The 22,800-nt window shown below is 42.3% G+C and overlaps 1 protein-coding gene across 2 annotated transcripts in view; it reads left to right on the top strand.

Moving 5' to 3' along the window:
- The first annotated feature begins 15,582 nt into the window (after positions 1-15,582).
- The window catches only part of LRRK2 (leucine rich repeat kinase 2), a 121,927-nt gene continuing 114,709 nt past the window's right edge, over positions 15,583-22,800 (top strand). For both annotated transcript variants that reach the window (XM_075927384.1, XM_075927389.1), the window contains exons 1-3: positions 15,583-16,048; positions 16,134-16,219; positions 20,217-20,323. In XM_075927384.1, the coding sequence (XP_075783499.1) occupies positions 15,850-16,048; positions 16,134-16,219; positions 20,217-20,323 (392 nt within the window). In that variant the 5' untranslated portion in view covers positions 15,583-15,849. The remainder of the gene's footprint in view (positions 16,049-16,133; positions 16,220-20,216; positions 20,324-22,800) is intronic.

Genomic DNA, 22,800 nt, shown 5'->3' with positions numbered 1-22,800 from the left:
ATTATGTAGGAATCTCAGCTTTCATGTTTAAAAAGTTCTCTAAACTTCTGGGCCTTCCAGCTAAGGAGGAAAGCTTTAAAACATGAACCCTAAATACTCAAGAAACAAAAGGCCAATACAAATCCAACATGTTTTATTTTTAAAAAATCTTATGATTTGTAGACCAATCTCATAACTTTGTGTAGGCGTTCCTTGTGATTTTTGGGTTGGCAATACTGCTCTTTGATTGGTGAATTTAGAGAGGTCTCTCCCTTCAGTTTCCCTTTTCATCCTCCTTTTTTGTCACGGGTCATCAGAGAATCATAGAGACAATGGAGAGTCGGGTGAGTCCATGACTATGGTTAATGACTGGTCAGGGTGACTAACTATTATCAGCCAGTGGTCTGAATAAGCTATCTACTGCCATCTGTTAATCAACTGTAGGAAAAGGCCTCATGAGCAGACCTTATTTATATAAACAACCTATTTTGCCACAGAGATCAGTAGACACACTTGCTGTGTCAAAGTGATCAATTTTGGCTCTTTTGGGTTGAAATTCACTTAAGACTTGGAGCTGGGAGAATGAAATGTTGTTATCCATATTGTATGATTAAAAAGTTAAAGACCTGAACTTAATATGACCTGGCTTAGGGTCTACCATAACTTGAACACTAAGCAGAGAATAGTGAGTCACATCTAACTGAAAGTCACAGAAGATGGAAACAGGTTTTATTTCTGGTGGTGTAGAGTCTATTTGGGAGTCCTCAATTATATCTGACACTTTACATCCAGTGTTTAAAGCAGAGAATATTGATTAACTGAAAGTCACAGAAGATGGAAACAGGTTTTATTTCTGGTGGTGCAGTGTCTATTTGGGAGTCCTCAATTATATCTGACACTTTACATCCAGTGTTTAAAGGCACAGCTGACTAGAATCAATTGAGAGTCCTTGTCTTGTCTCAGTGATTGCTTGAGCAAAAATCATTGATAAAATCTTGTGTAAACTGACCTTGGACGCAACATGCAGGCAGTGTGTTGAAGGGCAGTGCAAAGGAGGCAATGGTGAGGAGGTACCATATTACCTAGTGAAATCATTGGTGCTGAAATCACTAAGGACTGGAATTTGACCACAGAACTGACACTTTCTTAACAAAGACTCCATTTTTGCTATTTAAAAAGTAAATCAATGTAACAAAAAACTGCAACGCTCTCTGGTAACTTTTTAAAAATCAAACTTTAAACTTTATTGAAAAAATTGGATAGTTTGCAATTGAAAATATTTGACCTACACTTAAAGCAACTGATTTAATTTTGTGTAAAATTTTGCATAATAAGGGATGGCATTTTTTTTGAAAATGTTCAACTATATTGGTATACATTTTCATCAGATCTACTTCTGATGTGATATTTGTGTGTGGTTTGTTATGTGTGTGGTGTGGTTTTGTTTGTTTTTTTAATCAACAAAAAATCCTGGGGGGGGGGGGGCGCCAAAATGGTTTGAATCAGGCCCCGCACTTCCTAAAGCCGGCCCTGTGCACCAATATGCTGGCTTCACTACAGGGGGCTCCCTGGCTTGCCCAACGAGTACTGCTAAGGGCAAAAGCTCCGGAATCCATGCACACCTAATTGGAATGGACATGAGCAACACATCTCAAAGAACAATAGTTACGAGGTAAGTAACTGTTGTTTTTTTTCAGGAGCTTCATATTTCTGGGAGGGTCACCCAAGGCAAACATGTCTGAAGGGAGGTCCTACACAAAGCAAGATGCAATCCCTTGAGTCCTAAATGGTAGATCAGGAGGAAGAGGGTCCTTGGAACTTAACAGCTATGCAAATGGATGAAAGCTGCAGCAAGTTGGAGATCTCCAGTTGTCTTGGACTTCCTCTGTCACTGGGACTCAAGCTTTCAGCTTGTCATGATCATGTGGTCTCTGTAGGTATACCAGCCGGCTTCTACCAGGGGAAATGACACCTCTCCAACCTTCCAGGCAGCTATGGACTAGTGATCACAGGGACAGGATTGACAAGTATCAGAGAGGTAGCTGTGTTAGTCTGAATCTGCAGAAACAACGAGAAGTCCTGATCATTCTGCACTTTGACTGAGACAGGTGTTGCCCTAGGCAAAGATCCAAAATGGAGTCTGAGGAGTTTTAAAATGGAGTCTTAGGGGTTTTTCTCCCTCAAACAGCTTTCCCGCCAAAACCTGTAGGGAAGAAGGCTTTGCACTCCTCCCTGTCACCTATGCACACGGCACCAGGCCTTTGCACTCCGCACTATGTCATGCGTGTGCATCTTTTCTCTGCACACCGCCCACTCTAGCTGCACCCTTCTCACTAACCCATTTTCCCGCCTCAACTTCTTTATAAGCCTCCCCCCAGGAGCATTCGTGTTGCTTGGATCTCCTTCATTCGTCTGTGTGCATCGTCGTGTTGTTTGCATCTGTGTCATTGTCTACCCCGAGGAGTCCATCCATCCATTGCCACGTGACCTGATCAGGACTATCTGTATCCAGAAGTGCAATTTCAAGGGGTGAGGGAAGCCTCCTCCCATTCATCATTTTGGATTTTGGGAATTACAATTGCAAGTTTCACTCATTCGGACATTCAGACAAGGACTGGTGTCTAACTGACTTTGAGCATCAGCATGTGGAAGGCGAGGATCCAGACGGTTCTGGAATCCGGACCCGCGTGTCACCAAGGGATCTCCCTATTGTCCTCTCTTGAGGCTTTCAAATAGCCAATAGGTAGCAGTCACAGGCGTCTATCGCCATTTAATTGTAAAGTATAACCCTTTGTATACGGGATCTTTCCTGTCTTCTTTTCTCTTCTGGGTTAGGGTGGGACAATTATTGTTGTTGTTAATGTTGATGATGCGTGCTTGTTCTTTCTAAAAATATATGGTTTGGCCCTAAATTTGTGTCTGGCCTGTTTTGAACTTTTTCACCGTTGATAGATACGGGATACCAGGTCGAATCTGGCTTATGTGGGGGAGGCGCATTAGCCTTTGATTAATTGCCCATAGCAATTGTTTACTTCTGCCTTCCAGGTAACACAAGGGTGTAGGTCAGCAGCTATTATCAGGGGCAAATGGTGAAGGGATACACGGGGTGAGGGAGGGGGCACGTGACCAGCACAGGTAAAGGCTGGAACAACCCTCCTCCACTCCAGGTCCTGCCTCTTCTTACCCGTGCTCTGATCCATTCCCACCTCTTCCACCAACCAATGTGGCCTGGAGGACTAGGAGGAGCAGCAGAGGAAGTGGAGCGACATGGCCCTAATTCTTTCTGCTCTCCTGGCCATGTCACTCCACTTCCTGCCAGTGAGCATGGGAGTGATTCTACCCTTCCCCAAGCCAGGAAAGCAGAATGAGCTGGGGCCGGGTTGCTCTACTTTCTCCGCTGCTGTTGTTAAGTGAGAGGAACCTCTGCTGTGGGCGCTCCACCCCACTGCATCCCGCTAGTCCTCCAGGCTGCCCAGGAACTCTGGCTCCGTTGGCTGCTGTCCAGTCCCTTGCTCCTCCTGTCCATAGCATTTAGGGGGTATGTGCCCCCCTCCACAAGTCAACACTGGCTACTACTGCGACTAAGCAGTCCTCTTTATGATCCCCTCTGTTCACTCCATATGATGAGGGAGCTAGAAAAGGTTCTCTAAATCTAGGCTGTCTCATACTCTCCTGGCTGGATCACCATGTCCAGTGGGATTACTCTGCTTGTGGCCAAAGCAATGAAAACCCAGTGATTTTTGCTACATGGAATGTTTGCATGCTGATGGGTAACAAAGATACTGTATGACCGGAAAGATGAACTGCTATAATTGCCAAGGAATTTGCAAGATAGAACATCAACATCACTGACCTGGGCAAGATAGGGTGCCCAGATGAAGATCAACTGAGAAAATTAAATGGAGGCTACACTTTTTTTAAAAAGGAAAATCTGCAGAAGAAAGGCACATTCATGGTGTCAGTTTTGCAATTAGGGATGTTTGTCAGCTTACAGAGTTTCCTGTAGGCATCAGTGAATGTCTTATGACTCTACGTCTTGAGCTCAGTAACAACCAGTTTGCTGTTGACACCAGTGTGTATTCCCTAGTGCTTGATTCTATCGAGGATATTAAAATACAATTCTACATAGATCTCAACAGAGTGTTGACCAACTTTCCCAAGGAGGACAAGATCATTCTCTTTGGAGATTTTAACACTAGAGTTGGGCAGGAGTCAGATCTCTGGAATGACATATTAAATATAAGCAAGAATCTTGGCATAACTTACCCTGTTGAGCACCAGAAGTTGCTTCTGTGTTTTACACAGAGGAGATGTAGGTTGAATAATTCTAAATAGCTAAGTTTAACCACAAACTGTTGCTAAGTTGTGAAGTAACTTCCCCTTTCATATTTTTCTTCTATTCGGTATGCTTTATATTTATAATATAGATATAATAGAGCAAGCTATAGTGTTTCATACAGTATCATAAGGTGTAATATTAGACAAAAATCTAAAAAGATGTCTATTACAATCTTAAGAAACTATTTCAGAAAAATAAAGCTCTCTGAAGACACTCTGTAGCAGACCCTTTCAGTTTGAGGAAGTTTCACTGACCACAAAACATCACAAATAGTTCAGCTCGTGCTGTCTATTTTGCATTTAAGGAAAGCAAATACAAAATATATAACTGATCTTACAAAATCATATAAATGAGGCATGCGTTTTGTAATAAAGAATTTGATTCATTCAATTGGTTGATTGAGAAATCAATGTGAAAGTATGAATCTTTACGGTTAACCAATCAAAACGTTAAGGCCTAAGTGATTATCAGGTCTGTTCAACTGTAAAATTGGCAAATCTGCCAACATAGGGAGGCAATGGGGTCGACTGTCCAGCACCCTGGTGGATGAGCTAGATCAGGGGTGGCCAACCCGCGGCTTGCGAGCCGCATGAAGCTCTTCTCCCCCAAAAGTGCAGCTTGTGAAGCCGCTCCTGTGCCCCTCCAATGGCCCCTCCCCCAGCTCCCCCTGACCTGCTGTGCTCACTGGGGTGGTGATTCAAAATGGCGCCCAAGATGGTGGCTGTTGATGGGAGCCTGATATGGCCAAAAAGCCTAAGCTTGTTTCTTAAAGGGGCAGCCTCTTTTTTTTTTCTTGACAATTCAGGGGGGCTTTCCTCTTTTTTTCCTTGCTTGACAATTCTGGTGCAGCTCTTCACATTTTTTCTGCTGCTGTTTTGGCTCTCTTTGTTAAATGGGTTGGCCACCCCTGGGCTAGATACTTATTTTTTTTAATAATAACTAAGAAATCTGGTTTCCTCCTGCTGCTGCTCTGTACAGAGCACTGTCTCTCATTGTGACCATAAGAATTTTCCAGACTGCTGCTGCCCTGCTGGTCTAGTAGTCTGGCAGGGCAACAACAACAGCAGCCCGAGCATGTGTGTGACGTCTCAACAGAAATGCAAAGTATGGGATTTTGCATGGTCCTTACCATTCATTATAGAGTACAAACATAAGTCTAGAGCTCAGAAATGGAAAGAAAAACAGGACAAGCCCAACTTGAAAAAAGTAAGAAAGGTAGTCCTACTTTGTAGGGTTAGTCCTAAAGAAGATCAGGCCGAACTACTAGTCACTCCAGCTAGTTTTGACCTAATAGTTCAGAGCAGGCCTCTGATGAAAAAGCCTATTAAAACATGTGATGTAAGTACAAAAGCAGTCCCAACTAGTATTCTTGCATGGGAAGAAACACTCAATACAAACAAGACTGAAAAAACAAGCACAGCTGAAAGTAAAAGTGCACTCAAAGAGAATGAAGGATGTGGGTTTGATATTGGACTGTTGCCAAATACTGCATTATCTGCAACTCTGATTAAAACTATTGTTTGGAAAGGGCCACCTATGTATCCAGACATTTCCCATTAACAGAAAAAGAAAGTTTCCAAATTCTATATTAAAAATCAACCCCAAAAAATCCAGCGAGTTTTCTCAAAGGGTTTGGCTTGTGTGGAGTGAAAATGCAGAATCACTTTTTTGTTTCTCTTGTAGATTATCCAGTTCAAAGGTCATTTCTTGCAAATAGTTTTTGGCAAATGGCAATGGCTGGAAAAAGAAATGGTCCAAGCACAAATTGTTTGCTCATGAAGTCAAGTGATCATCAAATGCAATGTTATGTGAAATGGCAAGAATCAGAGAGAAGACTTGCCCAAGGAACTGGTATAAAGTCACAACTAGACAGAGAAATAGAAGTTAAAGGGAAATAATGAAGGGATTTGCTTAACCAAATTCTGTCATTGACTTTGTTCCCAGGTGAGAGAGGACTTGCTTCAAACAAAATTGGAGACTGTCATAATGATAATTTTCTTGGAATTTTTGAATTGCTTGCCAAATGCAATCCAGTTCTTCAGAATTATGTACCTAAAGTGAGGCTCTCTCAAGAAAATGGAAAACAACTTCAAGCTCATTATCTTTCTGCAGACAGAATGAGTTATCCAGGCCTGCAGCATAAAAATATTTCAAGAAATATTACTGTGCTTGTTGATGCTACCCTAATTCTTCTCATGCAGAACAAACTACAGGCAGTCCCCGGGTTACATGGATCTGACTTATATCGGATCCCTACTTACAAACGGGGTGAGGCAACCCCGCACTAGCTGCTTCCCCCCAGCAGACCAGGGAGACGCGAAGCTAGCGCCTCCCCTCCCGCCCAGCAGACCAGGGAGACGCGGAGCGGCTTTCCTCAGCAGACACCTCAGCTTGAGAATAAAGGACTGAGGGAAGTGAGGTGTGGAAGAATAAAACTGAGCTCTGGAGAAATGTTTGGCTAGAGTTTCCCCTACAATATGTACCAGTTCCAACTTGCATACAAATTCAACTTAAGAACAAACCTACAGTCCCTATCTTGTACGTAATCCGGGGACTGCCTGTACAGTCATCCTAAAATACATTTTAGAAAACAATACAGATTTATCTATCAAAGAACTATTTCTGAGTTTGTTACTGTAACAAAAAAACTGGGTTAAGATGTTACTAACCCCATTATAAAATAACTCGAAAACGACAATATCACATTGCAAGACTACAGGGGTCAGAGGTACAACAATAGTTTGAATATGGCTGGCAAATACAATGGTGCTCAAGACATTATTATTGAAATGAATCCTCTTGACTACGTTTCTAATTGGTTGTCATACATCAATGCCACCACCATGTTCTACTTCAACAAGGAGGGTGGTATGGAGTCATGGAAGCACTCTTCCTCTGGGAATTTTGCATAATGCACTCGGCACACCTGGAGGATTTTTATCTCCAAGGGTCCAGAATATAGGGGTGGACTGTCTCAGCAGGTCTTTTCTCAGCCATGCGTGGTCAGTGAGGGATGACCTCCTTCACTCCATCTTCCATTGCTAGGGAATTCCCCAGGTCAATCTATTTGCGACAAAGAGCTATAAGAAATGCCCCTTTTTTTGCTCATTCTGTGGCCACAATCCAACATCCCTAGTAGACAGGCTCATGCTGTCCTGGAAGGATCAGCTATAGTATACCTGTCCCCTGTTCCCCTGGATTCACAGGGCTATCCTCAAGATTCACAGGGTCAGGGCCAACGTGATCCTGCTGGCTCTGTCAGTGGACTTTCCTGGAGCTGTCGGTGGACTTGTCCATAGAGCTCCCTCTTTACCCAGACCTGATCACGCAGGACAATGGGTGTTTCTGCACTCAGACCTCCGGTTGCTGCACCGCATAGCATGGAAGCTGAATATTGTGGAGGGCCAATGTTCTATCCAAGTTAAGCAGATTATTTTAGGCTGTAGGAAACAATCCACTAGAGCCATTTACCTCACGTAGTGGAAGAAGTCCTCATGCTGGTGTGCTGAACACCAGATGACCCAAATTCAGGCATCTATCGCCTTTCGTTCTGGAGTATCTGATCCACCTAAAGGAGCAAAAGTTAGCACTGTCTTCTATCAGAGTCCATCTGGCAGTCATTTCAACATTTCACCCTGAGGATGATGCCCAGTTTTTGTAAATCCCTTAGTGGTATGTTTCCTCAAAGGGTTGGAATGATCCTTCCCTCGGATGAGACAGCCGCTGTCTTCATGGGATCTCAGCTTGATCTTTTCCCAGTTGATGCACTCGCTCTTCAAGCCTTTGGCTACTTGCTCGCTCCTGTACCACTCTTGCCTTTCTAGTGGAAATCAGATCTGTTAAAAGGTTTTCAGAACTAAAGGTACTCACATATAAGCCCCTTTATTTGGTTTTTCACAGGGATAAGGTACAGCCTTCCTCTGCAAGGTGGTGTCAGAGTTTCACTTAGGCCAGGATATCCCCCCGTTTTCTATTCGAAGCCACATAATAATGCAAGGCAACAGTCACTCCACTCACTGGACATGCACAGAGCATTCGCCTTTTACACTGAATGCACAAAACACTTCAGGACGTCATCACAACTTTTTGTGGCAGTCGCAGACCTCATGAAGGGTCTCCCTATTTCCTCTCAGTATATCTCTTTGTGGATAATAGATTTATGCTATGGACTAGTTGGTATCCCTGCACTGGTGATTACTGTCCACTCCACGAGAACCTTGGCATCCTCGTCAGCTTTCTTAGCCCAGGTCCAAATTCAGAACATATGCAGGGCAGCTACCTGGTCCTCAATTCATACATTCACGGTCCATTATGTCATTGATCTGCAGGCCTGCAGTGACACTGCTGTAGTTAGGTCAGTCCTGCACTCTGTTGTGCACTATGTCTAGACCAGGCCTGCACAACATGAGGCCTGCAGGGGCTCACTGTGCGGCCTGTGACGACTTTCGGAAATAATATTTATTTATAAAAAAAATTGTAATTGTGTGAAAGTTGAGAATTAAATGCCGTCGACAGTGGATTTTTGAACAGTGCTACACTGACAGTTATGTACGCATGATGGGTACGTACACATGACGCATGAGTGGAAGCCTTACTCATACGTCATTCATTCGTCTCATGTCAGTGCCTTGCTAGTGTGCCATGCGCCGTGAGATATGTCTTCTCTTTGTGTGTGACTGTGAGTCTTTTCCTTGTGTGTGAATTTATTCAACAAAATCTTGAGCTTTTTAATGGATTGAAAAGAAAAAAAGAAAAATAGAATCGGAGCACAGAGTTTTCAACACTGAATGGACGAGTAAATACTTATGTACTGTTTCCAAAGACAAAATACTGTGCCTCGTGTGTCGCGAAACATTAGCCTTTCCGAAGGAATACAACCTTCAACGGCACTTTGAAACTAAACATCCCATTCTCGCCAAATTGAACCCAAATGAAAAAAAAATTAAAGCAGCCAGTTTAGTGGAAACCCTTAGTGGAGAACAGCAATTTTTCAAGAAAGTGAGCACTGAGAATGAGACAGTTACTAAAGTAAGCTTTCAAATTTCTAAGGAAATTGCTGCTGCTGGGAAATGCTTCACAGAAGGCAAGTTTTAAAAAAAGTGTATATTGATTGCTGTATCTGAGTTATGTCCAGAAAAGAGGGGAATATTTGAGAATGTCAGTCTATCACGCATGACTGTACAGAGAAGAATAGCTGACATTTCTACCAATCTAAGTGATCAGTTAAAGCAGAGAGTCAGTGAATTCTGCTTTTACTCCCTAGCTATGGATGAAAGCACCGATTTAAAACACACTGCCCAACTTCTTATTTTTATTAGAGGTATTGATAAAAACTTTGAAATGACTGAAGAACTTGCTGGCATGTGCTCCATGACAGGTCGCACAACCGGAAAAGAAATTTCCAGTGAAGTGGTAAAGTGCGTGAATGATAAGTCAGGATTAGATTTTACAAAGTTGGTGGCCATTTGTACTGATGGTGTTCCTGCTATGTGCAGGAAAAAAGTTAGAACAGTTACTCTTCTTGAAGAATTTATCGGGAGACAAATAACCAAACATCACTGCATTATACATCAGCAGGTTTTGTGTAGCAAAGTCTTAAAATTTGAGCATGTAATGTCAGTGGTAGTTTCCATTGTAAACTACATCCGTTCTAGAGGACTAAAACATAGGACATTTCGAGTCTTTCTTGAAGGCGTAGATGCCAAGTGCAGAGACTTAAACTACCATACAAAAGTGAGGTGGTTGAGTCGAGGAAGAGTGCTCCAGCGTTTCGTTGCTTTGAAAGAGGAAGTAGCAGAATTCCTACAAAATGAGCCAATAAAATTCCCAGAGCTTGAAAATGAGTCCTGGAATCAAGATCTCTTTTTCTTTTGTGATATTACAGCACACCTGAATGATCTCAACATTCAAATTCAGGGAAAAAAATCAACATATTCCAAATGTGTGCAGCAGTGAAAGCTTTCAAAATGAAATTGAAACTTTTCAGAAGTCAGCTGTCGAAAGGTGAAATGTGTCACTTTCCCACTTGTGCACAGCATATCCCTCAGCACAAACACGCCAAGTTAGGAGAAAAATACGCAAAGCAAATTAATCTTTTGATTGAAGATTTTGACAGAAGATTTACTTTGTCTAAAGAAGAAGACATCCAGTTGAAGCTGATTGAAGATTTCTTTTCTGTGGATCCAGAGGAAATGCCACTAGATTTGCAGTTGGAGGAGTAAAAGCTTGTTTTCTTCCACAATTTGTTTTCTTCCACAGAGGTTATTGAACTTCAATGTTCAGCAGTTTACCAAAATAAGCACAGAGAAAGCAGCCTGCGGTACTTCTACAAAAGTCTGGACAATGAAAAGTACAAAAATCTTATCGAACTTACACTGAAAACGTTCAGCATTTTTGGAAGCACTTACATATGTGAAGAAACATTTTCCACCATGAACATGAATAAAAACAAGCAACGTTCTTCTCTGACTGATGACCATTTGGAAGACATTATGAAAATATCCACTTCAAATATGACCCCCAAATACAACAAGCTTGTTGCTGAAAAGAGATGTAATATCTCTCATTGAGTTTGCAAGGTAATTAGGAAAAGTACAAATGTTTTCTTTCAATGGAACAGAAGTTTCAAAAAAACTTCACCCACATATAGACTGCCACCGTGTTCTTTCGAAAGTAAATCGAAAGAACACGGTGGTTTTGTCTTCCTCATTTTATGAAGAGATCTATCGAAAAAAGGCGTGTATAGATGCGGGGTTTGTTTGTTTGTTGAAAAAACAGGTCTCCAGGGAAAAGTCCTGGTGGACACTTCATCTGCAGGAGAAACCTCTATTGTCCCTGTCTGTAGCCATGTCTTAAAGGCACAGGCACCCTGGGCAGCCATTGTGGTAGGAAAGGCAGCCAGAGGAAGCCACTGACTTCATGGCTCTCCCTGCCTCTTTGCCAAGCCTTTTCCAAAAGATCCCTTATCCCTTATTTTAAGAGGGATAAGGGATCTTTCGGAAAAGGTTTTATTTTCCGAAAGATCCGCATCTAGACTGGCGCTTTTTTCCGGCAAAGCTCCGTGACGAAAAAAAGCGGCAGCCATTTTTATGCTAATGAAGCGGGGGAGATTTAAATCCCTGCTTCATTAGCAATTGCGATACGTCTAATTTGCATCCCTTTTACGAAAAAGGGATGCAATCTAGACGTAGCCAGGATGTACTCCAGAGACTTTTAAGCTAGTGGTTTATTACATCTCTGCTAAGAGCCTGCATCAAGCACTTGGTGACTGATGTATGTAATGTGCTTTCTTCAACAATTCTACTCTCAACCTTTTCTTTATTAACAAACTTTTAGATTTTAGATTCTAATGGACTGGTATGGTGTGTTCTTTTGGGTAAGATCTAAGGCAGAGGTAGGAACCTTTTTTGGGTCAGGGGCCACTGACCCACAGAAAAATCAGTTGGGGTCCACACACAAGCGAGAAGCATAAAAACCCACCAAAATCATCACTGATGTGGCCCCAACTAAGGAGGAGAAAGACACTCCCCACATTCCCCTTGCACACCATAGCTAGGGGGGCCTCGGCTAGTAGAGTTTGTGTGCTCCGGTCCCACAGGGGGACAGTAGGGGCTGGAGTGCCAGCACAGGCTCCCCAATGCTGAGGAGGGGCCTTGAGCTTCAAAGGTCAGATCCAGACAAGGCAGGGCCACATCCAGCCCCCGGGCCTTAGGCTCCCCACCCTTGAGCTAAGGTATAAATTGACCTGTGTCTGGTCCTTTAGAATCAGGAGAACCTGTTCAGAGCTGGTGAGATCTGTTTCCATAACTGCTCACATGTGTAAGGTATCATAGTGGTTGTGACGCAGATAATGCTGGCATGTCTAAAGGGATTGTTTGTGTAACTTTTCTTGCTGTCCAGATTGACAGCTAAAGTGTAGTTATAGAGGAAGGTGTAAATAGCCTGATTCTAAGCAATTTGCCCTGATTTGACCCTTTCAGCAGTGCACCCAGACCACCTGTTACATTACATTATGAAGATATGAAGATCCAAATGACCAATTATAATGAATCATTAACTTTCAACTCAAAAATTCAGTATGCAATTTAGTAATTATATCATTGATTGAGAGGACACTTTTTTCCCCCAAAAAGAGTTAAAATTTATTTATGGCAGCCACACACATGAAAATTAACACCCCATTACAAATATCATTACACCGTAATCACTCTTCAAAAAGGAAGGCATAGCATCCACAACAGAATTCAAATTAGGATTAACCAGTTATGTAAACAGGATTAGTAAAAATGTGCAATTTATGCTAGTTAAGATAAGCATTTGAGGAGATATAAAAACCCATAGTTGGTATTAGAGAGTCTTCCCAAAGGTGTAATTACTGACTATATAATTTACAGCATATTTTAAACTTTCCTCTGAAGTTTCTGGTGCCAACAACTGTCTGAAGGTCAAGACTGCAATGCATCTATCACCATTCCTTGAAAAGAGTGTTTGAACTATTAATTCTGCAGTAAGAAAACTGTATTAGATTTGCTGATATGGATCTATTTCTTATCAATCAACTTTGTCATTAGGAAAGTTAGCAGAAGTGAGAAACCATTTAACTAATTTCTAAATCTGAATCACTGTTTCATCAGACTGACACGTTGTCTTTTTAGGGCTTTGCCTTTCAAGGGAAACAAGCTAAAACTTCATGTCACAAATGCAGTCATGGTTTTGTGGTTGATAATTATTAAACCAAGATAAGAGTTTCTTGGTATAACACTTAAAAATATGGCTTGATTCAGATAGCACTGCCCTATGTTTTGAGTATCAAGTTGATACTAATAGTTCAAGGATAGTTTAGTCAACAAGCATTTGCAGTAACCAACGATTTGTAGGTGTTTCAGAATGCTTGTGTATAAAAAATGAAACATTTTAAAAAGAAGCATTAAGTTGGTGTTTTCTTCATGTGTTTTTATATTAAGCACTGTGCATGCTTTTCAGTAACCAGGGCATCAGGGTATAGGTAAGCATGAGAGCTTCAATAACTCCACAATCCTAGTTGCTCCTTCAAAAACGGTAAGGCAATCATCATGTTTAACAGAGAAAAACTTAATTACTCTTAAGCTGTATCTACACTGGCATGATCTTGTGCAAAAGCAGCAGCTCTTGCACAAAAACATGCTACTGTATATACTGGCCACGTGTTCTTGCGCAAGTAAACTGACGTTTTAATGTATGAAATCAGGGCTTCTTGTGCCAGAACTCTGACGCTCCCGCTCAGGAATAAGCCCTTTTGCGCAACTGTTCTTGTGCAAGAGGCCAGTGTAGACAGGCAACATGAATTTCTTGTGCAAGAAAGCCCTATGGTTAAAATGGCCATCAGAGCTTTCTTGTGCAAGAGAGCGTCTACCCTGGCATGGATGCTCTTGCGCAAAAGCACATCTCTTGTGCAAAAGCACATGCCAGCGTAGATGCTCTCTTCCGGAAGAGTTTTTGCAGAAGAACTCTTCCGCAAAAGAGTTCTTCCGCAAGCTGCCAGTGTAGACGTAGCCTAAAAGTATTCAATTTCTCTTCCTTTAGTCAGAAGAATTTTGTATTGGTTACAATTTAGTTACTAAAAATGTGATTTGTAGTATCAGGCTTGAAGCACTTAAAAAGGTGAAAAACAAAACTGGTGACAGTACAGGTTTGTTTTTGCAAAAGCAGCAAAGAGAAAGTGGCTGCTTTTGCACAAAATCTTGCCAGTCTAGATGCAGCCTAAAAGATTAAGAGTAAAAATTAGCAATACTTTCATTAACATACTGTTGCAAGCCCCATTTGTAGATGATTATTTTTCATGTGGCACCTTTTACAACTATTCTGGAGATGTGACAGACACATTGATGAATTTAAAGACAGATACACTAACAAGTTGGTTAGTACACTGAAACTCCTGTATTTTCTAGTTGTGTATTTATTACAAAAGAACAATCACAAGAACTTGAAGTTTATAAATTTTAAATCACATTATCACTGTTTCCCTTCCTGAATCCACTAATGGTGTGGCTAAATTAATTTCAAATAATTGTATATAATAGAAGCATGTGTGGCATGAAAATGAGAGACAGCTATCCCACTTCAAAATAATTTCAAACGTGGTGAGATCAGGGGTGGCCCATGAGCCTAGTCAGACTAGGCAGTTGCCTAGAGCGCCGCTGGCCCAGGCGCCCGATGATGATGTCATGGGGCGCCCTGTGATTACATCACAGACATTGACCGCTATGCAGGCAGGGGCACCAATTGCGCCTTCTGCCTGGGGCGCTAGCTGCTACAGCTGGCCTCGGGCCACTCCTGGGTGAGATGAGGGACTCTAGATCTTATTTTATTTTATACTTCAGAAATTTGCAGTAAATTCAATGCTTCTTAAGCCTCTGTCATATAAATAATAGATGATAGCTAGAGTTCATTAGCAGAGTTGCTCCTTTACTCAAAAGGAGGCGCTTTTTTTTGAAAGTCCCCTCATTCTGGAGATGGACTTAGCTAATTGCTTAATAGGCTTGCCAAATGGTTTCAACAAAAATATTGGACACACTTGACGTGACATCACAAGCTACATTACATCTTATTTAGAAACGACCATATTTATATTTTCTCAATTTGTTTCCCAAACAGGACTGTTCAGTTCAAAACCAGACACCTGGCAACCCTATGATTTGGAGCCTCTTGCCTGCAAAGGACAGCTGACTGTACTGGTACTGAGACAAGTACTGAGAAGTTCAAAGGCCTAGCCTAGGAGGTGCATGTTCTAACTTCATAGTAGCAGCAGCCAAGAGGAAGGATGGGGTGTCCGCAACAGCTATGCTCTGACCAGTAATCACAGCACCCAACCCAGGCTCTGAGGCAGCCTAACATGCCTGGGACCCTCCCATCTGGGGGACAGCTGGAAAATCAACTGTAGCCCTTCCTGAGACACATGGCGAGCCTGGAGCACAGCACCTTCTTGCTCAGCCAGGCCCCTTCTGGGGCCCACCCCAGCCACCCGCAGTGACTCCCCTGTTCGTACCCCATGAGACCCTTTTGCCCCATTCGTAAGGGCCCCAAAAGGGGCCACCACAGCTAGCTAGCTATGCCTTGGCCAGCCACCCTCGCGACCAACAAGAACGCGTCAGAAGCGCTACGTGGCTCGCCGCCCCCTTATGAGACCGAGAGAGGCAGGAAGGGGCGGGCCTCTCCAGAGCTCCCATGCGATTGGAGGGCGGGGCTGTCAGTGGCTGTAACTGATTGGTTGATGCTACCCTAACGCCCCCTCCCCACCGAATCCTGCTGGGATTGCAACGCGAGACTGTGTAGCGGGAGCGCCCTCTACGGGCAACCGGGCGGCGCTGCGGCCCCTTCCCCTCGAGCTGGGCCGGGCCTGCGGACACTCGCCGCAGATGTTGTCAGCGCTGAGGTGAAGGGGCGGGGATGCGGCTTAAAAATAGTCCGATGACTCCGGCGGCGGGGCTGAGCCGCGGCCCGCGGGATCGACATGGCGGCGGCAGCCGGGGAGCGCTCCCAGCACACTCGCTGAGATGAGGCGGGGCTCGGACATGGCCAGTGGAAGCCGCTGCCGGGAGGAGCAGCAGGAGCCGGAGGAGGAGGAGGAGGAGAGGGAGGAAGCCGCCCTGGGGAAACTGGTCGTTCGCCTGACGAACGTGCAGGAGGGGACGCAGCTGCAGAGCGTGCTGCAGACGCTGGAGGACTTGCTGGCCTTGGCCCACCGGCCCCGCGGTGAGGTTCCTGCCCGGGCGGGCGGGCCCCGCTACGGCTCCCCGGCTCGGCCCCGCGAGTAACCGGCTCTTTCCTCTCTCCTCAGCCCCCAAGCTCTTCGCTGGCCGGAACCTCCACGTGCCCTTGTTGCTGGTGTTGGACTCCCACTTGCGCGTGGCCGCGGTGCAGCAGGTAAACCCCTCACCCCTAGCTGGCAGACCCAGAGCCTGACACCGCCCCTTGGCGAGCCAGCCCCGAGCTCCCCGCAACTTGGCGGGCAGTTTGGATTCAGAGCCCAACTTGGCGGCTGGCGCTGGTTTTTAATGAGCCACATGGAAACTTCCTCGAGGTTTGGGACTGTCCAGCTCGGTCAAGTCTCCGCTCCTGGCCAGCTAGTAACAACAGACACGGGCGTCTTGTGCCAGACAGGCAGGTGTGAAGACCGCTAGACAGTGGTGCACAGGAATAGTCTCCTTGAAAATGCTGTTGCTGACCATATTGTCACCGCGGAGATGACATAGGGTGACAGTATTACTGTGAGATGAGAAATACAAAACTATAGCTCCAGGGCCCAAAAGTCAGCAGTTCTGTATAGTTACCATCAGGTGTTCCAGTAAATAACCATGTTAAAGAGAGATGTGCATTAAAAATAAATAAAATAGTAAATGGGGTATTATTAATCTGTGGAATTCAGTTATTTGTGTTGTGATTTCTTCTGTATCAAAGTACATGTTGGAAAACAGATTATAATAGTTACTACTGTTACATTATACGTTAAAAGTTTTTCTGTTAAAAGTATTTCTACAAAAGCCTGTCTAGTAAGGATGCTTTTGCGCAAAAAGTGCTTGCCAGTCTAGACGCACTGCTAATGTTCCTAATATAGTATACCACAGTCCTGGACCACGGCTCTAGAATATTAATGATTTTTAAAAAAAATGCTGTATGTAGTATTTACATTGTAAAGGATGGCTAAAGTTTTTTGTCAGCTGTTTGCTAAAAAGAATAATTTTGTCTCTTTTCCTAAGCTCTAAATCAAAATAAAGCAAAGTATGTTCATAAATTACATACGAACTATATTGCACAGATCACATATGATGTCATGCACTACAAACATTGTGATAATCCAATATTGTTTCTAAATGGAGCAGGATGTGTTAAGGAAGTAACATCTGTCTTTTATACCCACTGTCATGCTCAGGACAACTTCAGAAACAAAGCAGGGAAAGTTCTGTAGTTTATTCTGTTTGGTTACCTCTGTTATTTAAGGCTGACTCATTTTATATTAAATATTGCAGGTGCTTTCCAATGTCATTTTCACATTTGTTTTCAGACAGAGATCCTTCCTAGCAGTCAATCATGTAAAATAAAATGCATGTTATCCCCAAAAGATGTTTAAAGACATCTAGGAGGCTATGCCCTGCTCACTACACTCACCAACCCTCCTCTCTCCAGAGAGCCTGATGACATAATTCTGTCACATGCAGCAGAAAAAACTTTTGTGTATATATATATATGGAGAAATATGATCTCTGTAAGACTGGTTTGTATTTTCTAAAAATAAATGTATGATTTACATTTTTTTCACCTTTTAAAAGTTCAGTTTGTTCGGCTGCAAAATGTAATTCCCCCCATATCTATTTTAAATAATGGGAATGGTCTACATTAACAGATACACAAATTCAGAGTAAGCAGTAAATTGTATTCTTGATTTTTACCTGTCATGTATAGTTGTTACATTAATAATAACAATGAAAGTAATTTTTTGCACTATTATTATATCTTTTATTAGAGGATAACCAGGTAATGTGAGGAATCTGAAACTTTAATTCATAATTCACTATTCAATTATCACATAGGTAAAAAATTTGTATAGCCATTGCTTTTAAATTGGGTTGAACCTATCAGTTGTTTAGCAATAGCAGAATGGCACAGAAGTCAAGAATAGTAAGTAAAAGTACTTCAAACTGCAACTGTATGGGAAATTTTTAAAACCTGATAAAGAAGAAAGTGGTAACTATACCTGAACTGCAATTTGGCTAGGATGCAAGGGTAATATCTTTTAGTGTACTCTTAAAAATGGTTTTAAAATGAAGTTTCAGCCTCTTATCTGAATTTCTTAGCCTTCGAGAGTTTACTTTAGACTTTTTATAGCTCTTTAATATTGTTTTAACCAAGGACTTAGCCAGATGCAACTCAAAAACTTAATGTCACGAAGTGCTGCAACCATCCTTTCCTCTATTCCCTAATGCTATAACAAATTTAAAAATATTCTACACTAACTATACTCTATCTTCCCTGCTTCATCCATTGTGATTCACTTGTGGGAGTCTTGAATCTGAGTTTGTGGCAAGGACTGTAGATGCTGTGTGTAGATCCCCTGTTAGTGTAGGCATGCTGTAAAGGTGTAACCAAAACAACTGTTTTTCATTGCACAGGTTAATAGAGCAGTAGCTCTTTCTAATTTGTAGCACAAAAGTGAAATTGACCAATGTTTTGAAATAAGTTGAAGTAAGGGCGGTGTCTGGATTGATTAATATATTTCCTTCTGGCTGAGCTTGCCACACAATGACTTCCTCATGCGGCTGCTGTATCATTAACTCATACAAGTGAACCTCTACTTCTTAGTCAATTAGTATTGCCGTTACCAACGCAAATGGATAACCAATACAGAACTTACAAATTTCTCTATGGACAGAGGGTAAGTTATTGACCTCCAAAAAGTCAAGGATAACAGTGCCTTAGATAGAGATGTTAAGAAGCATGTTAACATAACGTTAATCGTGTAGTCCAAAAAAAGTTTTGTTGACTACACAATTAATAGATAAGGGATAGCAGTGAAAGCACTCAATTCTGGCTCGTGCTGAGTCCCAGCATCAACACCACTGCGACTCTGCATTATTAGGGGACGGGTTGCTGCTGTGCAGGCAGGCTGGCTCAGTCCCTTCTCGGGCCGGGTCCCAGCATCAGTCCCTGCTGCAGCTATGCATTAATAAGGGACTGGGGAACCAGTGCACAAGGCAGGCTGGCTCAGTCTCAGCTGCTGAGGTTGAGAAGTGGAGATGTTTGCATTGTTCCTCTCTCTGCCCTTCCTGTTCTATGGATTAATGGAGGGCTTCAGTCTTCAGGAATCACAATCCAGTAACTGTCCTTTATGCTAATATTAAAAATTAAAGAAATTTTTGCTTGAAGCCCCACCCCCTGTCCTCTTTCCTCCCCGAGTCCCCACTCCTGGCCAGGCTGGCAACTGGAGCCCAGACAGGGAGTTGTGGGGAGCTATGTTCCTCCATCTGGGCATCCATCTATCCAGGGTACAAGGAGGGGTCCCAGGCTTCCCAGCCCTGCTCTGACTTCTGGTTTGGCCAGAAGCAGGGTCTTGGGATGAGAAGAGGTAGGAGTGCAGCCACAAAGTGGATGGAGGCCACTGCCCCCATTTTGGTGGAGGCTCTACCATCCCCTGGTTCTATGGTCTGATACATGGCATGCAATGCTGTTTATTTTGAATAGATTCCAAGGCCAGAAGGGACTGTTGTGATAATCTGATATGGCTTTCTGTAAAACATATGTTATATAACTTCCCCCAAAGTAATTCTTAAGCATAGCTTTTACAAAAAATCCAATCTTGATTTTAAAATTACCAGGTGATGGTGAATCCACTGTAAACCTTGGTAAATTGTTTCAGTGATTAATTACTCTTGCCATTAAAATTTAGCCCTTTTCTGTTTGAATTTATCTAGCTTCAAGTCCAGCCATTTGATCAAGTTATACCTTTCTTGTCTAGATTATCAGGCCTTTTTCAATATATGAGCCTGACTATCTAAGATCTAGCAAGCTTTCAAAATAAACTAATAACTTTTTATTTAGTGTTTTTTCTCCAAGAAACAATGGGTAAAATAAAGAACCTTTTTTAATTTAGGTCTTGGGTATCTTATTCTCAGAGGTATTTCAGAATCAAGGAATTTGCATATTGTGTGTCCTTTGCCTTGTGTTTTGTTAGTTCATCATGTCTTATTTAGGGTGTTAGGTTTTCAGTTCAAGAAATGTGTCATATAAGGAAAATTTTCCTTTTTCCTATATGCAAGGGAAACAAGAAATACTGTTTGTTTTAAAGAAGAATATCTTTTCATCAGAGAGGACAGAAATAAGAGATTTGACACGTCAGTTGAAAAATAATTACACTTTTATTTTCCAGGTGGGTTGGCTGCTTCTTTGTAAATTAATAGAAGTGTATCCAGCCACTCTTCGTAACATAGTTCCCCAGGATGTTGGAAAGGACTGGGAAGTACTTGGTGTTCAACAGTAAGTGCATACATTTTACAAACAAATATTGTAAGCAAAATGTCTCCTAGAGCTTTTCTACAAGAAGAAATTGGAAATAATGTGTTTTCTAACACATTAAGTAATTGTTCTAGATTAACTTGGTTACTACAATTTTATCACATCGTAATTCAGAGTAAAAATACACTAGGATGCCATCACAAGTCTTAGGTAAAGATTGAAAGGATGTTTGGAATGGGATTTAATGGATGGAAACTGAAAGCAAGGAAGAAGAATAACCTACATAAACATATTTATTGAAAGGTGAAAAAGTAAATTGCTGTATCATTGATTTGCCATTTCCCATAATAGAAAACCTCTTTGAAATTAACTTGGTCCAGGATTATACAAGAAACCTATATAGTGATCAGCATGCGGTGTTTGTGTCAAGTATGTTGTTTAGTGGGTAGCCTAAGACAGTATGTGTTGAAACAGATGGAGTTGCTACATGTTTTCACTCCTAAATATGGTGCTTTACAATTACAAACCTGGAAGTTATAAAAAGCATGAATCGTCACTAGGCTCTCATTTGAGAGGATATGGAAAGGCCTTTTGGCCAGCCAAAAGAATGAAGGTATTTCAGAACCATTCTGATAGTATGGGGGCAAACATTTTAGAAGGGTGATACTTTGATGTTCACTAGTTCTGCACATTTTCTTCTCACTAGCATTACCTCCACATTCCCTGGGTTCATTGTTAGCAAACTACTGCATCTGAGCTAGGGATGTAAGCGACTAGTCAAGTAGTTGACTACCCAATAAGCATAAGCTTATTGGGTTGTCGAGTGACTAGTCAACTTCTTGCTTCTCCCCTTCTGCCTCTATTTCAGTCCCTTGTGCATAAGGAAATTGGACTTTCATCAGGCAACCCCAACTGCAGCTCTGCAATTTAAAAGACAGTAGGAGCTGGGCAGCCTGCCCCCTGGCTCCTATTGCATTTTAAATAGCAGAGCCAGAGCAGGGTTTGGTCCCAGCACAATCCGGGACTGAGTGGGGCTTCCTTCCCCTATCAAGTAGTCAATAAAAATTCTATTGACTACTCAATGAATAAAATAACCTGAATTTAACATCCCTCGTTCCTCATCTGTGGTTATGTCTAGTCCACTAATTTGGACTCTATCAAATTACAGTCAAATATGTAACTGTGAAGATCACTAGTGGACATTTAAAAATGGCGGCGCCCGGCGAGATGCAAATGAAGCCTGGGAAATTCAAATCCCGGGCTTCATTTGCAACTCCGGTTGCCTATATTACCACCCTAGTTTGGACTAGGGTGGTAGTGTAGACATACCCTTGTTGTTTAGAGCTCTTTCTAGAAGTGTTTGGTATTTACCATAGTACTGCTACATTGGATCAGCTGCCTGGCAAGTAGGAGAGAGATGAAAACACAATTTATATATACTTCATTTGCACTTTAAGATGATGCACCTTTGTGTGTGTTTGGAAAACAGAAATTTGAAGTTAGAAAATTTGACATAGATTGAAGTGAGCTTGGGTAGGGACTCTTTTTACTCTGTTTTTGTACAGCACCTAGCACTATGGGTCCTGATCTGTTATAAGGTCTAGTACCTGCTAAAGTATGAAACAAATACATGATTATAATTGGTTCAAAACACTTTTTGGCTCAACCGAGGTATACAAACTATTAAAAAAGACAGTGCAGCAAATGAAGTAACTTTTCACATCTTGATTGATAAGTAATTTATATAATAACTCTTTAAAAAAAAATAAGGAAATTCTCTCTCTCTCTCTCGCCATATCTGGGATGTTACTAAATGCTCACAAATGTTCTGCCAGAGCTTTTATAATATTTGATATTAGGTTATACAGTAAATGAGGTTCAAGTATTTCACCTCTTTGCTTTCAGTTACTTTTGAGATGGGAGGATGTATGGTGAATTTCTCTGTGCATTACTCAATCTTTTGATCTTAATAGCCAGGCTCCATTGTCTGTTTGTTTTGGGTGGCATTATACTGAACCAGCTCATATCTTCAGAATGTAGGTACTTCAGAGCTGAGACTTCTTGTTTGCACAGTTCACCTGCTTTAAAATGTCAGGTACACACACAGAGGCAAACTTAATTCCCAGAGCTAGTGAGGGTCTGCTGTGAAAAGGAGGCAGTTGCGATTATGACTCTGTGCAGCCTCCTGAAATACATGGGCCTATTCTGGATTGTCCTTGCATGCAGGCTGTGGGACATGTGCATGGGAGAAATTGGGCCAAAGGATTGGTTTCTTCCCTCCCACCCGGGGTGCTAGGTATTATGGTACTTCAGGCACTGGGTTGAAGTATCCTCTGAGGAGTCTGGGGAGCTACTCTATAAGTTTGGAGGGGAATATTTTCCTTTTTTCCTTTCCTCTCTAACTCCCTCCCAGCATTCTGCCCAACTAAGAATTTGCCCCAGGTCTCTGCCCCAGCATAGAGGACCTGTATAAGTCTTTGCTGCTCCTTAAGCCTTAC

The sequence above is a fragment of the Pelodiscus sinensis genome, chromosome 1 (assembly GCF_049634645.1).
Source record: "Pelodiscus sinensis isolate JC-2024 chromosome 1, ASM4963464v1, whole genome shotgun sequence".
Taxonomy (NCBI): Eukaryota; Metazoa; Chordata; order Testudines; family Trionychidae; genus Pelodiscus; species Pelodiscus sinensis.
The sequence above is the reverse complement of the archived record's forward strand: the minus strand, read 5'-3'. Positions and strand labels throughout refer to the sequence as shown.